This window comes from Liolophura sinensis, chromosome 4 (genome assembly GCF_032854445.1).
Source record: "Liolophura sinensis isolate JHLJ2023 chromosome 4, CUHK_Ljap_v2, whole genome shotgun sequence".
Taxonomy (NCBI): domain Eukaryota; kingdom Metazoa; phylum Mollusca; class Polyplacophora; order Chitonida; family Chitonidae; genus Liolophura; species Liolophura sinensis.
The window spans coordinates 1,266,914-1,284,021 of record NC_088298.1 but is presented as its reverse complement, the minus strand read 5'-3'; the positions used below and the strand labels follow the sequence as shown (position 1 = coordinate 1,284,021).

The 17,108-nt window shown below is 39.8% G+C and overlaps 1 protein-coding gene across 2 annotated transcripts in view; it reads left to right on the top strand.

Annotated features, from left to right (window-relative positions):
• The first annotated feature begins 2,258 nt into the window (after positions 1-2,258).
• Positions 2,259-17,108, top strand: part of LOC135464659 (myosin-IIIb-like) — a 70,463-nt gene continuing 55,613 nt past the window's right edge. For both annotated transcript variants that reach the window (XM_064742145.1, XM_064742144.1), the window contains exons 1-2: positions 2,259-2,509; positions 4,978-5,150. In XM_064742145.1, the coding sequence (XP_064598215.1) occupies positions 2,356-2,509; positions 4,978-5,150 (327 nt within the window). In that variant the 5' untranslated portion in view covers positions 2,259-2,355. The remainder of the gene's footprint in view (positions 2,510-4,977; positions 5,151-17,108) is intronic.

The window sequence follows — 17,108 nt, the reverse complement described above, 5'->3', positions numbered from 1 at the left end:
TTGAAGTTCTGGCTAACAGGGTTTGTTAAAATTCTCTGCAAATGACATGTACGTGGTAGATGGGACATGTACGTGATAGATATGACATGTACGTGGTAGATATGACATGTACGTGATAGATATGACATGTACGTGGTAGATAGGACATGTACGTGGTAGATAGGACATGTACGTGATAGATATGACATGTACGTGGTAGATAGGACATGTACGTGGTAGATAGGACATGTACGTGATAGATATGACATGTACGTGATAGATATGATATGACATGTACGTGATAGATATGACATGTACGTGATAGATATGACATGTACGTGGTAGATAGGACATGTACGTGGTAGATAGGACATGTACGTGATAGATATGACATGTACGTGATAGATATGACATGTACGTGGTAGATAGGACATGTACGTGATAGATATGACATGTATGTGGTAGATATGACATGTACGTGATAGATATGACATGTGCGTGGTAGATAGGGCATGTGCGTGGTAGATAGGACATGTACGTGGTAGATAGGACATGTGCGTGATAGATATGACATGTGCGTGATAGATATGACATGTACGTGGTAGATAGGACATGTACGTGATAGATATGACATGTACGTGATAGATATGACATGTACGTGATAGATATGACATGTACGTGGTAGATAGGACATGTACGTGATAGATATGACATGTACGTGGTAGATAGGACATGTACGTGATAGATATGACATGTACGTGATAGATATGACATGTACGTGATAGATATGATATGACATGTACGTGATAGATATGACATGTACGTGATAGATAGGACATGTACGTGGTAGATAGGACATGTACGTGGTAGATAGGACATGTACGTGGTAGATAGGACATGTACGTGATAGATATGATATGTACGTGGTAGATATGATATGTACGTGGTAGATATGACATGTACGTGGTAGATAGGACATGTACGTGGTAGATAGGACATGTACGTGATAGATAGGACATGTAGGTGATAGATGTGAGATGTACGTGGTAGATAGGACATGTACGTGGTAGATAGGACATGTACGTGATAGATAGGACATGTACGTGGTAGATAGGACATGTACGTGATAGATATGACATGTACGTGATAGATATGATATGGTGTGCACTGGATTTAGAACCGTTACTAATCAATATGTCCATTGATGTGGGGTTTTTAAACGATTTTATTTCAGCATATGCATATTGCTTGTTCCCAGAATCCCTCAAAGGTAGTTTTTAATAAATTCAGTTATGGAAATTTGATTTAAATGAAGCTTATTTCAGGACTTCAGTTAATGGTAAAAATTACACAATTACTGCAATACAGTACATGTTAGTGGTACCAAATCCATCACAGTTTGATGTTCTTGCAATGGGATCATTGTTGAGGTTTCACATATGACAAGCAGCACAATATGTATATTAAAGCTTAGTGCACAGGGACAACTTGTTGTCGAAAACGAGATATCTTGATCCAGACCACATAAAAATCCTCAAAATTTACTCATGTGCGCATAACCACATCAAGAATTCCTGAGTCTGGAACACTTCATCCAAAGGTTCAGTTTGTTTAACTTTGGACAAAAACAAATCCAGAAAGAAATGAGCCGGGCACAAGATTCCACTTGTCTGGGGGCAATCTGGATCTTTTGGGATGGTTTTCGTCTACATTGACCAATCAGTGTCTAGGGAAATGTCATGTGAGTACATATAAAATGGAAGGTGTGACACAATGTTTTGGGATCACATGAACTTGAATGTACCTTCTGACCATCTTTTACCACTGTAATCTACGAAGATGGACAACAAATGTGACTCCTGTGCGAGTAAATGATATTCCATATCATTTGACACCAGGATCTGAAAATCCGACTTTCGACAATAGATGTTGTCCGTGTGCGCTAGGCTGTAGTGTCTGTGTACATGTATGCTGTCTGACGGTCGGTCGGTCAGTCAGTCAGTCGTTCGGTTGGTTGGTTGGTTGGTGGGGTGAATTTCTGACATCGTATCTTTTAATGTGGTTCATTTTTTACTTAAAAATGACAGTTGAATGTGGTATTTTTTGGCAGGATTTCACATGTATTGAGCTTTTGTGCATGTTGTTTATGAAGTCAAAAATCACTTGTTTGGAATCCACCCCTTGTATTTATTTGTACCTGCAAACTATTATGCATTCCCAATTTACATTTTAACTTACCTTTGGCCCACTGTTTTTTTTCAGACTTTCCCCTCCCAACTAACATCATGACATGATGTGAAGACTCAAGGGAGACAACTCTTATATTACGGGTGTTCAGATCAAGGCAGCCCATTGGCTGCAGATATAACAGTTGCCATGGCAAACTCCACAATGCTGACTATATACTCTCAATACTCCAAGGAGATTCAGTTCCACAAACTTCAGGACCCCACGGAGATCTGGGGGCTGAGGGAGACCATTGGAGAGGGGACGTATGGAGAGGTGTTTGAGGGTTACAACAAACAAACAGGTAAGACTGGGGTAGGGCTGTAGTGGAAATCTAACGCCATCTTCAGAAGAATGACAAGAACACATTTTTTAAGTTAAGCGTTGAAGAATTCATGAAAAAGTACTTCAGAATGAAGATTATGGTCTTATGGAAGATAAAGAAAGGTATCGATGTGCCAAAAAAAAAAAAAAAAAATAAAGAGATAGAGATTTTTGAAGCATATTTTATATTTTTTAAGAACACCTTTATTTTATACATATTTTCCATCGATGGTCAGAAATATCTGAAAATGCTATCATTGATCAACATACATATAATTTGTACACAGGATTAGCTTAGTGCCATCCAACTTTCCCAACAAAGAAGAAAACTGAGAAGCTATTTTGTGCTTTTATGTGTTAGGCCACATCATTTACTCTGTATTAAAATAAAAATATGCCAAGCATTCATATTCTGTCAGGAGGATGAAATTTGACTACAGAAAATAAGCATACATTGTACACGCAAATATGGATCAAAGACGTTTTACAGACTAACTGGCAATAGCCTTCAACAAGGAATTTGTGATTTCAAACTCTTTTATCACTAAAGGTAGAAAAAGTCCTGCTGACCATGTGAGCTGTCAGAATTGTTAGGCAGATTTTGCGGGATCACATTTACTATAACATGGGCGTAAGGTAGAAGTTTTGAAAAAAAATTGTTCGGAGTAAACAAATGCTGGAGAAAATTGAGAAGCCAAATGCTTGTGAACTTGTAAAGTTTCTACAGGAAAGTGGCGTGATCTGTACCTCTTGAGCATGGTAAGTCAACGGGCAGGAAATTGATATCTACAGAGGTTCTGTAACATTTTGCACTAGTCAGATCATACAGGAGGACTGTTTTTACCTTCAACAACTGAAAAGTTCGAACTCAAAATTCTCCTATTAGTGAGGTCACCTGGTGGATTCCAGCCCCAGCTACGCTACATATAGATCTCTAAATGTCAGCAAGTTTTTAAGTGAACATTTTTATCTTGCATCTACCAAGCAAATTAATAACATAAATTACAAAATTTGTGATAAAGGTCTTTCGAAGCTGGATTAATTGTTATAGAAAGACAGAGGTATTCCTGAAATGTTCATTGTGTACAAAGGTTTAATTGTCCTAACCCAGTTTTGAAACCAAGTAACAACATAGCCAATACCTGTTCTTCTATATGTATTTTTTTATTACCTTACAAATCTTAAAGTCTGTAGCCTTATCATGCTTATTGCCAAACAATAAGTTTTTGTTGGTAACAGTACGATGTGCTTGTCTATATATTTGGGAAATAGTCTGATTAAGGGGGGATAACTCTAATGGAATTTCCGGAGTTGAGGTACAAGGGAAGAAATTTTGGCTGACAGACTGTACAGGATATGTCTTTTGATGTAACCTTGTTGACTGTAAACAGAGAATACTATGAAAATTCCCAAGTAACAGTTAAATAAGTAAAGTATAGGGTAGCTTTAAATGAAATAACCATAAGATTAGAGTGAAACACAAATCTAATAAGAGCAATTAGTGTGCTAGCACAGCACAATGACCCAGGATCCTCTCACGAATGTGATAATGCGAGTTCAAGTCCAGCTCATGCTGGCTTCCTCTCCGTTTGTACGTGGGAAAGCCTGTCAGCAACCTGTGGACGGCTGTGGGTGTTTGGTTTCCTCCCACCATAATGCTCGCCGCTGTTGTGTTGAGGAACTATTCATGAGTAAGGCCTAAAACTCCGGTCAAAGAAATAAATAAATCAGCCTAATAAAAAAGTAGCTTCTCGACAGAATTTCCATCATGAATGTTATGGCTTTCTGTGAAATCAGGGGAAGAAATGAAATCTTAGATCAAAAAATAAATCTAGCATGAGAAAAGCCATTTTAGACGAAGAGGAAACATGCGAGTCTTTGACCCTATAACAAAGCAAAAATAAACAGCAGGATAAAAGTAAATCTAGAATGAGAAAAGCCATTTTAGACGAAGAGGAAACATGCGAGTCTTTGACCCTATAACAAAGCAAAAATAAACAGCAGGTTAAAAGTAAATTTAGCATGAGAAAAGCCATTTTAGACGAAGAGGAAACATGCGAGTCTTTGACCCTATAACAAAGCAAAAATAAACAGCAGGATAAAAGTAAATCTAGAATGAGAAAAGCCATTTTAGACGAAGAGGAAACATGCGAGTCTTTGACCCTATAACAAAGCAAAAATAAACAGCAGGTTAAAAGTAAATCTAGCATGAGAAAAGCCATTTTAGACGAAGAGGAAACATGCGAGTCTTTGACCCTATAACAAAGCAAAAATAAACACCAGTAAACATTCTGCAGAATTCAAAAAGAAAAAAAAACATTGGTTCAAAAAAGAAGTGTTTGGGGAAAAAATAACAAAGCCTCAAATTTTTTCTCTGTGGCATTCCATTCAGATGCATGTACATGCACATGTATTGGTGTGACTGAGATGCGTGCTTTGTAATCCTAGGTTTGCCTGTGGCCATCAAAGTGATGGAATCCGTCCATGAAGTCATAGAGGAGATCGAGGAAGAGTATGTGATACTGCGGGACCTGGGGAACCACCCTAACATGCCCAAGTTTCACGGCCTCTACCTGAAGTGTGACCCTAAGGGCGAGGATCAAGTCTGGCTTGTCATGGAGGTATGTATGCTTGTCTGTATACACCCACATTATGGGTGTTATTGTGGTTTTTTGTCTGTCTGTCTGTCTATCTGTGTGTCCTTGTGTCTATCTGTCCTTCTGTTAACCCTAAAGGCGATTAGGGCCTAAAGGCCTAAAGGGATTAAGTCTGGCTGGTCATGGAGGTGTGTTTGTATACACCCACATTGTGGGTGGTAGTGTGGCTGTTGGTCTGTCTGTCTGTTGGTCTGTCTGTGTCCTTCTGTGTGTCTGTCCTTCTGTCTTGTCATGGAAGTGTGTTTGTATACACCCACATTATGGGTGGTAGTGTGGTTGTTGGTCTGTCTGTCTGTTGGTCTGTCTGTGTCCTTCTGTGTGTCTGTCCTTCTGTCTTGTCATGGAAGTGTGTTTGTATACACCCACATTATGGGTGGTATTGTGGTTGTTGGTCTGTCTGTCTGTTGGTCTGTCTGTGTCCTTCTGTGTGTCTGTCCTTCTGTCTTGTCATGGAAGTGTGTTTGTATACACCCATATTATGGGTGGTATTGTGGTTGTTGGTCTGTCTGTCTGTTGGTCTGTCTGTGTCCTTCTGTGTGTCTGTCCTTCTGTCTTGTCATGGAAGTGTGTTTGTATACACCCATATTATGGGTGGTATTGTGGTTGTTGGTCTGTCTGTCTGTTGGTCTGTCTGTGTCCTTCTGTGTGTCTGTCCTTCTGTCTTGTCATGGAAGTGTGTTTGTATACACCCACATTATGGGTGGTAGTGTGGTTGTTGGTCTGTCTGTCTGTTGGTCTGTCTGTGTCCTTCTGTGTGTCTGTCCTTCTGTCTTGTCATGGAAGTGTGTTTGTATACACCCACATTATGGGTGGTATTGTGGTTGTTGGTCTGTCTGTCTGTTGGTCTGTCTGTGTCCTTCTGTGTGTCTGTCCTTCTGTCTTGTCATGGAGGTGTGTTTGTATATGCCTGCATTATATGGGGTGTTATGATTGCTGGTCTGTCTATCTGTCTGTCTGTCTGTCTGTCTGTCTGTCTGCCCGCCCTTCTGCCACCACAACATGTGGAGAACCATTTTGTTTAGAGTTGTAAAACTGTCCTATCCTGCCAGAGCAGAAGCCTACTGAAGCTGAGTCACAGTGCGACGAAATTAACAGGTTTTTCACTCTTCATGACTGGCGTATCATGAAACTCCTGTTATACTAGACCTGCTTTGTAGAGCATGACATGACAGGAACTGTCTGACATTTGTTTGTGCTGCGGTATTGGTGTGTTCTCACCTGGCAGAGTTAGTTTGTGATTTTTACTGATGATGGTAATAATACCAAAAGTGCTGACTTGGGCACTGGTCACAGTGCTGACTTGGGCACTGGTCACAGTGCTGAAGAGGGCACTGGTCACAGTGCTGAAGAGGGCACTGGTCATGCTGATGACTTGAGCACTGGTCATGTTGCTGACTTGGGCACTGGTCACAATGCTGACTTGGGCACTTGTCACGGTGCTGACTTGGGCACTGGTCACAGTGCTGATGTGAGCACTGGTCACAGTGCTGATGATGTGCTGGCGACTGTGCCGATGAAGCACTGGTCACTTTGCTGTTGAAGCACTGGTCACCGTGCTGATGAAGGAGTGATCACTGTGCTGAATCAGTAATGGTTACAGTGCTGATGATTGCTTTGGTTATGGTGCTGATGAGGGCACTGATCACTGTGCTGATGAGGGCACTGATCACTGTGCTGATGAGCTATGATGAGGGCACTGGTCATTGTACTGATGAGGGCACTGATCACTGTGCTGATGAGGGCACAGGTCACAGTGCTGATGAGGGCACTGATCACTGTGCTGATGAGCTAGGGCACTGTGCTGATGAGGGCACTGATCACTGTGCTGATGAGGGCACAGGTCACAGTGCTAATCACAGATGACAAAGGCTTTATCAGAGTGAAAACAGAATGTATTACTCAGGTTTCTCTCAGACAGTCTTTGGCTTGTCCATAGGGAGTTCTCTAAGAGGCAGAAACACCCTGTGTGGTTACTGTATTAAAGTGGCTTGGAAATGAGACGGCCTTATTTCTCAGGCTTTGTATATTTAAAGTGATCAATCTGTAGATGTGTGTGAAGCTTATTCTGGGATACACACTGTAGATATCACAGTTTGGGAAGTATTTGTATGATATATATGTATGTAAAAGATATAGAATACAGAGTTCATGTGCGTGCACAGGAAAATTTCTGAGGCAACGTTCCATATTATACTGTATTGTAAAAATGTGCCAGGGTGTAGAGATAGTTTTCAGGGTTTGCCTTCGTCAGGGATTTTAGAGTCACTATGCATCCGTACAGACGCCAGAGGTCTGTGGTTTTTATTTGTCAAACGTATCACGTGTCAAAGATTAAAGAATGTCTATTGCACTGAAAATCATTTGAAGAGAAGTAGTGTAAATACTTGCATGAGGTACATGTACAGTACATGTGTACTGCACCTTGTTGACAAAATTACATGCCCAAATACCTGTAGACATCACAGGGACTTGACATGTGTGCTGTTTTAATCTAGAAATTGCTGTTTTTAATCTGGAGATTGCTCATGTCCTCAGTCTGGCAGGTAATCTAAGCAGGCACATATAAAACCCCAGGTGTTAGCCTGAGTGGGTCAGAAGTGTGGATCAGGATTTTGCTAATCCACAGATCACCCCATGTCAGTTTATTCCTGCACACGCAGGAAGTTTTGGCGGACAGATGTGAAGTTGAGGTGGGAGTCTGACCCGTAAACGGTTTGATAATTAATCTCCTGCGTCACAAAAGCAGCAGTGTTTGCTGGGAAAAAATTCACACTGCGAAGACAGGTTGAAACTTTGAACTGCCAGGGATAAAAACATTCCTGTGTGCATCTAGATGCAGATATTTCATAATCAAATCTCAGTAATGTGATTACAAAACAGTTACTTGTTTATACATTGTTTTCAACACATACGTGGCTCATACATCTAAATACATGTGTCTAAATATAGCGTAAATCATGCAGAGTTTAGCCAAAAATTTCTGGCTGTAAAGTTTAGCTGATTTGAGTTGCCAGTGGAGATGACAGGGGACAGTGATCATCCCCCGGCTGGGCAATAATCCCCAGGGACAGTCTGGCTGCCATCTAAAGCCTCATTAAAACATTATTGGTTTTGCGTAACGAGCTATTGACTTGTTCTCAAGGTTGGGTCTGTCGGTCGTCGAAAAAAAATTTTTTTTTGTTCGACCTGTGCAGTAACTTGCAGAAAATGATGTAAAATTTCCCCCGTCGGTTACTTCGGCACAATCTGAGTTGGGGGCCCCATGACATATGAGATATTATCCCCTCTCCCTCCCCCTTTAAACTTGTGTGTACTTGACAGTTAGGCGTAAGGATTCACACCTTTTTTTTTACTAACATCAGTCCACCTGTTTTGGCACAACGTACTCTTGCAGACCACACGTGAAACATGCATTCTGGTGGACGATATTTAGAGATGGTACTTGTGCTAACATTTTGTTGCTCACTAAAGTGTTTTGCCACTCAGCATTATGATCTTGTCACAGGCATATACAATCTTGTAAACACACTCCTCAGCCCCCACTGATCCCCACTGACCCCCAGCTGTTTCCAGTTACCAAGAATCACAACCAGACACAAGGAATCATGGGATACACTTTTTGTAATAATGGGCTAAATTACCGTAGATATCCTCCAGCTGGGGGCCTCCGTGCCTTAGTGGGCAGTGACCCAGGAGCCCCTGACCAACGCAATCACCTTGAAGGATCTAGAATCCTGCTGGCTTCCTGTCTGATCATAGGTGGGCAGGTCTCCCAGCAACCTGTGGATGGTGGTCGTAGACTTCCAAGCCCAATTTACTACCACCATATCACCAGTTGCTGTTGTATAAGTCAAACATCCTGAGTGCCCAGTATAGTGTAAAACTCCCAGTGGATGAATAAATCAGTAAATACAGTGCACTTCAGTTAAATGTATTGGCCACTGTTGGTGCAGTTTATTATAGCTATGTTGGCCGAGTGCTCTAAAGTGTTATAGTCAACACAACAACATGTTCAGGTGTTGTGGTCAATTTGTGTATCTGTGTCAAAAGGTTTCAAGACACCTGCTATGCTCTCTGTTTTTGTTTGTGTGTGAAATTTGAGGTCATGCACCAGGTCAGGTGGAACATTCTGGACTACATTGTGCATGTCTATTGAGTGAGTTCTGGCGGAGTTTTTTGTTTTTGGATCTCTAGGACATGCTGTAGGTGTTGGACAGACGGAAATTCGTATATACGCTCTGTATGTGCAAGCTTTAACTCCTTTGTAATAAGCCTAAGCTACTGCTATGTCAGTACATTGTATGAAAACAGAAACCATCCATGAATTGTGTAGACTGTGTGTCAGAGCTGTTTATAGTATGGTTATAATGAGCACCAGAATGATGGAATTTCACCTGACCCATATTCTCCGGTATAAGTATAAATGGCATCTTTAAGACAATTCCGAGTCATTTGATGGTGATGTACTACAATTCCCTGCAGAATTCTGTAGTGAAAGTCCGTTCTGGTATATATCATCAGTGTCTGGCTGTCAGCTGGGAGGATGTCATACATCTCGCATACTATGGAATTTTGTTCTGCCTGCTCAGTGGCTTGATAAATCAACTTTCTGGTACTATAGATACAAGTAAGTCTGGTAGTTGGATCAGCAGTGTTGGGCCGTCAGACAGGTGGTCTTTGTCATGTACCAGTATATGTGTTTGAAGTCCGCAGAAGCAGGCAGATCCACATTAATAGCAAAGTTCACAAACATCTGACATGTCCTAATGCTGTACACGGACCAGTTGTGACTGATTTTTCTAAGCCTGAGCTACATGTCAGCCTACATGTGTGTAGCTCTTACCAAATCAGCTTCTTCGAGCTGTAGACATGTTGTGCTGTGGATTCTAATTTTGCTGCAGGTGCACTGTGTCAATTTCATGTCATACATGCCAGACAGTAAACTGACAAGTGGTACTTGTACTTTTCTGTAATATTGACATGTATGTGTACCTTCACCTGGAAATGAGCACGGTAAATGTTAGATCTGTCACAGGGGCTGCTCTGTGTATGTAAATTCCTGTCATACATGTGAGATAGGAAAACGACAAGTGGAACTTTCCTGTTATATGGGCGTGCACCTGTACATTTCACTTGTCATTAAGCATGATAAATATTCTGGTGCAGCAGGTGCTCTGTGTCTGTTTCATTTGATGTTGTGTTAGCCAGATGTTCTATTAAAACTGACTCTAGTGATGGCTGCATGAACTTTACTGTCGATTTCTCCTCACAAATTAGTGTACACATGAATCTATATTGTACATGTACCTGTAAATGTACCCTATTTTTTCCAAAATTTGGGACACCAGGTCTGCTCATTTTAGCCAATATATATGTAACTCTAGGAAGAATATTGAGTTAGACCATTTAATGAACAACACACCTGTATCTTTTCCAAAAGGCTGATAAATCAGTGTAACATTCCACTTTCAACACCACTAATATCTGTGCCAAATATTAGCAGAATTAGGGTGCATCCACCTGCGGTTAGCTGTTAATTTATGTGGCACCCGGTGCTCTGTGTCCGTTTCATGTGCATAAATTCCACGGAAAAAAAGTGGTCAAGAGATTGAAAAAAAGGTTGAAGATTTACAGTATGATATTTAACCTATAGATTGGTATGTAAAAGTGCAGAATCACACAAAGGCATTTAAATAACACTCTTTATCCCAACACAAAGTTTTTGTGATAAGAAATTACTTCAACTTCACCAAAAAAAAAAATTATTTGGGAATGCAAAGTGCATGAATATATCAGAATCAAGTAAAACATGTCACTTGAAATATGCTAAACTTCAGATGAAATACTTTGGTACATTTTGACTCTTAAAACTAGGCCTTTCAACCTCAGTCACTTTATATACATACACGTATGACTGCATGAATGTTGGTGTCAAGTTTAATATACCAGTGTGTGCAGATATGCAGTTTTGTATGTATCTTAGAATGTTTTATGTCCAATATCCATATTTCCAGCTGCATTTGGTCACGTCACTTTCAGCATTGCCTTCACGTTCATATCCACAGCCATGACAGCAGTGCTTATGGTTGAAGACAGGATTTGTTTTTATCTTGATTAATATCCTTACACTGGATTGAGAGGGATTTAAATGGTTTCTGGACATCAGGACAATCCTTGCTTTCTTCTCTGGTACAGATACAGATTTAGGCATGCTGCTCCTCGCACATTGGCTTGCTGCTGCTGCCGCAAGTCTTGACCGATCTGCCTAAAGCCTTGATTGACATGATTTTGATTGGATTTAGCCCCTTCAGATTACAGGCATGGATTTCAATATTGGATCAGCCTTTTTGTTTTCAACTTATAATGCTTTTCTTGGCGTCTTAGTTCTGGATCGAGTGATGGTCTGTTTCGCAAATTTTTGTGTGAATTTTGGAGTGATTACATGGGCCTGCTCTGGATATCATGGACCCCCTGCCATATATGTGTAACGAAATGGGGATTACAGTGGAGCAATGGAGTGAGCTCTGTTGATTTTAGAAAGGTGTTCTGAGGTTTGCTTGGAACATGGGATGATATTCTGTTGGGGAATTTGTTTCAGCACCAAAAATACTATTTTGTGAGATTTATTTGCCGAAAAATGCACTTTTGTGGCGTATTTATCATTTCATTGCATTAATTAGCACCATATCACCATTGTATCAGAGATTTATACACTTTAAACTTAGATATCTTATGCCCAAGTAGTAACATGCTGTATATATCTGTTTAAAGCTTTTTGAAAAGAGGATTTGTTTTTCTATTTTGTGAATTCAAGGTCTTCCCATCTCAGTTTCTTGGGCAATATAAAATCCTTGGTTAATTAGTGGAGATATTATACAACAGTTCAACAAGGTTGATTTACAGTAGTTTAGAATTTTATTTTAAAATACATGTCAGGTCGATATACGGAGAAGACAGGAATGCAAACGGGGGAAGGGGGGTGGATTTACATGCACAGTATATATGTATGTTGAATGCAATATCTACAGTATCTGTAATTAGAAAGTTGTAGTGACAAATGAGAAATATTGATACATGTTCACATGTTCATATACAGGAGCGAAATGTAGAGGCTCTTGTTTATTGTGACAACTTTCAGGTCTAGATTGACAGAGGCATTACTTATGGATAACAACTCCTTGATTTATTGTGTTGGTGACATTTCGATGTAGGTTCTTACATCATTATCAAACCATATATGGTTATATATGAGAAGACGTCATATGGTTTGAACCTACATCGAAACGTCACCAACACAATAAATCCAGGAATTGTTATCCATAAGTAATGCCTCTGTCAATCTATACCATCCCAATTCCTAAATGCCTCTGAAAGAAGAAACTTACAGGTCTTCGTGTACATGTTCATATTATTAAGCACTTGTACAATGTGGTTTCCGTAAGTATGCAGCGTGCGTACTATTTGTTTGTCATCATTAATTATGGATGATTTTCTTGGACTTACATGTACGCAGGAAACAAGTATAAGACAAATTAGCCTATATTCTCATGCTAGTGCTGTAGAAGTCCATACTATATACCTGTATTTCAACATACTGTAAATGCCCTTTTATTTGCGGGCTTCAATTTTCGTGGACGTTCGCGGGAATCAGTTTTCGCTGATCTTAACAGAATTTTTGGACAACCAATAAACGAAAATCAAACATCAATACAGAAACGTCAAGTAATAAAGGAACTCAAGCATTCAAGTAACAATGTTATCATTTAAACTTCTTTGTACCTGTAAGGTGTGACAAAAATTCTATGCAATACAGTAAATTGATCAGACAAAGGAAGTTAATCCTCCTAAGCTTTTAATCTTTTGAAGACTGTTAATCTTTAAAAGACAAATCCCTTACCTGTTGTGTGAGCAAGTATTCGTGTCACTTACTCCGGGAGACAAATAAGGATTAAATCTGATATGAATAATTATTATTATTCTCATGCATTATTATTATTATTATTATTCTCATGTTTAATACTCATGCATTAGCAGTACGAGTGAATCTTTGAGTGAACTGTGACAGATTTGAGTCAATTTCTCAGAAATGAAAAGGAAGTTTGAAGTGCAGAAACTCCAGGCACGCCTAAGCCTCCTTAAAAGAAAGCAAGATTAACTGACGATCAAGTAAGCTGGATTTGTGAAAGCCGGAATACGTTTTAATTAGGTATTTCTAATGATGGTGTTTGAAAAAGTATTAGAACTGTAGTGCTTGTTAACGAATTTATAACTTTAACTGCTACATTAATAAATTACTTACCTGTTTTTTTATAGTCGATTCCACTTATTTTCGTGGAAATGTGTTTGCTGTTAAATCCCTGAACGCCAGTACCACACGAATAAAAAGGCATATACAGTATCTTAAATTTAGACCAGATCATGGCACCTGTCTATAAATTAAAAATTGCTGAGGTATATATATGTATATGTCCATGGAGGCAGAAATGTACATGTAGCTTGAATGAATCTGATGTACGTGTAAGTTCAGACAAGGTTAAACTGTGTACACACATGTATCTGGACACACTCTGTTGTACTCCTGTACGTTAGTAATACACCTGTACATGTAAGTTCAGACAAGGTTAAACTGTGTACACACATGTATCTGGACACACTCTGTTGTACTCCTGTACGTTAGTAATACACCTGTACATGTAAGCTCAGACAAGGTTAAACTGTGTACATACATGTATCTGGACACACTCTGTTGTACTCCTGTACGTTAGTAATACACCTGTACATGTAAGCTCAGACAAGGTTTAATAGTTTACTCACATGTGTATCTGGAGAGACTCTGTTGTACACCTGTATGTTAGCAATACGCCTGTACGTGTAAGCTCAGACAAGGTTTAACAGTGTGCACACATGTGTATCTGGAGAGACTCTGTTGTACACCTCTATGTTAGCAATACGCCTGTACGTGTAAGCTCAGACAAGGTTTAACAGTGTACACACATGTGTATCTGGAGAGACTCTGTTGTACACCTGTATGTTAGCAATACGCCTGTACATGTAAGCTCAGACAAGGTTTAACAGTGTACACTCATGTATCTGGACACACTCTGTTGTACACCTGTATGTTAGCAATACGCCTGTACATGTAAGCTCAGACAAGGTTAAACTGTGTACACACATGTATCTGGACACACTCTGTTGTACACCTGTATGTTAGTAATACACCTGTACATATAAGCTCAGACAAGGTTTAACAGTGTACTCACATGTGTATCTGGACACACTCTGTTGTACACCTGTACGTTAGTAATACACCTGTACATGTAAGTTCAGACAAGGTTTAATAGTTTACTCACATGTGTATCTGGAGAGACTCTGTTGTACACCTGTATGTTAGCAATACGCCTGTACATGTAAGCTCAGACAAGGTTTAACAGTGTACACACATGTGTATCTGGAGAGACTCTGTTCTACACCTGTACGTTAGTAATACACCTGTACATGTAAGTTCAGACAAGGTTAAACTGTGTACACACATGTATCTGGACACACTCTGTTGTACACCTGTATGCTAGTAATACACTTGTACATGTAAGTTCAGACAAGGTTTAACAGTGTACAAACGTTTGTCTGGAGAGACTCTGTTGTACACCTGTATGTTAGTAATACACCTGTACATGTAAGTTCAGACAAGGTTAAACTGTGTACACACATGTGTATCTGAAGAGACTCTGTTGTACACCTGTATGTTAGTAATACACCTGTACATGTAAGTTCAGACAAAGTTAAACTGTGTACACACATGTATCTGGACACACTCTGTTGTACACCTGTACGTTAGTAATACACCTGTACATGTAAGTTCAGACAAGGTTTAACAGTGTACTCACATGTGTATCTGGAGAGACTCTGTTGTACACCTGTATGTTAGCAATACACCTGTACATGTAAGTTCAGACAAGGTTTAACAGTGTACAAACATTTGTCTGGAGAGACTCTGTTGTACACCTGTATGTTAGCAATACGCCTGTACATGTAAGCTCAGACAAGGTTTAACAGTGTACTCACATGTGTATCTGGAGAGACTCTGTTGTACTCCTGCAGTTAGTAATACACCTGTACATGTAAGTTCAGACAAGGTTTAACAGTGTACAAACATTTGTCTGGAGAGACTCTATTGTACACCTGTATGTTAGCTATACGCCTGTACATGTAAGGTCAGACAAGGTTTAACAGTGTACTCACATGTGTATCTGGAGAGACTCTGTTGTACTCCTGCATTTAGTAATACACCTGTACATGTAAGTTCAGACAAGGTTTAACAGTGTACAAACGTTTGTCTGGAGAGACTCTGTTGTACACCTGTATGTTAGCTATACGCCTGTACATGTAAGCTCAGACAAGGTTTAACAGTGTGCACACATGTGTATCTGGAGAGACACTGTTGTATACCTGTATGTTAGCAATACACCTGTACATGTAAGCTCAGACAAGGTTTAACAGTGTACACACGTTTGTCTGGAGAGACTCTGTTGTACACCTGTATGTTAGTAATACACCTGTACATGTAAGCTCAGACAAGGTTAAACTGTGTACACACATGTGTATCCGGAGGGACTCTGTTGTACACCTGTATGGGAGTAATAACGAAAGTAAGAGGAAAAAATTTTTCTCTTTGTTCATTAAACTCAGTGAAGTGTAAAACATTGTTCATCAATGTTGTGTTTGATGCAGTCTTTGTTTTCATGCTGTACGTGGCTTGCTCAGTGATTGGAGGAATGCCCATGGTTGAAGTGTTAGTCGTCTGATGCGGGAGAAGGTAAAAAGTCACATATAACTGACGCTGTCTGCAGTAATTAGACCTAAACGAAGGTGTCCATTTCAGGTTTAGGTCGTTAGTGACAATTTCAAAGGCAAGCATGCAGATTGCTCATTAGTAGCCGGGCTATTATTGGATGGATTTCCCCTTTAGTTGTCCTGATCAGTTGTGATAGAGATTGTGCTGTGGAAATGCATGTACATGTACGTATATATCCGTGATGTACGTGACATTGGCCGGCCAGACCTCCTGACTTCGTATTCACTAAAGACAGACAGGTGATGTAGCAGCTGCTGGTACAGTTATTGAGTTATCTCAGTCAGTGAGTTTTTTCAGTTTCAGTTTTACATGATTTTACTTCATGTATGTGTGTAATTCTATTTAATGCCAAAGGGTTGAATATTTTATTTGAAATGTTGAATGAGCTGGACTTGAATTCATAGTGACTGCATCGGTGATCGGCTCCTCGTTCATTGCGCCGTGCTGACAATGTTGATTTGGTCATACATGCACGTGTATGTGTGCATGTTTGCTGATGTACATGTACATAGACGTGTGCGTGTGCATATTTGGTGATGTACATGTACGTGTTTGCTGGTGTACGTGTAATGCACGTGTAATTTTGGCTTTGTGCATGTCAGTACGGATTAACTTCTACACTGCTGTTATCTGTAAGCTGTCGACTTTTAGCTCCCAAAAGGGCAAGTGTAATTTAATTTCAATTCTTCATTAGTTTAACAAGGGTTTCAGTGTATATGTATTAATTAAAGTTGGTTGTTTTTTCTTTGCCATTCACACACCAGTGTATAGTGCAAATGATGTCTTATACAGATGTAAATAGAACTATTTGTTGGCAGCTTGTTGGTTTTTTGAATACATGTATCTAGACATTTGTGTCTTGGGGTGGGGGGTGGGGGCGGGGAAGGAGAGAGGTGGTAGGATTCCCTGGCAGCAGTACATGTAAGGGGCAAACTTTTCATTTTCCTTGCCTCCTGCTGATAGCTGGCTACATGTATATATGTAACGTGCTTTTGTAGAGTGATTTCTGATTCGATCACCTTTTTGTGTAGAGTGTTTGTTGTAGGAGCTGAAATCAACGCACATTGCAT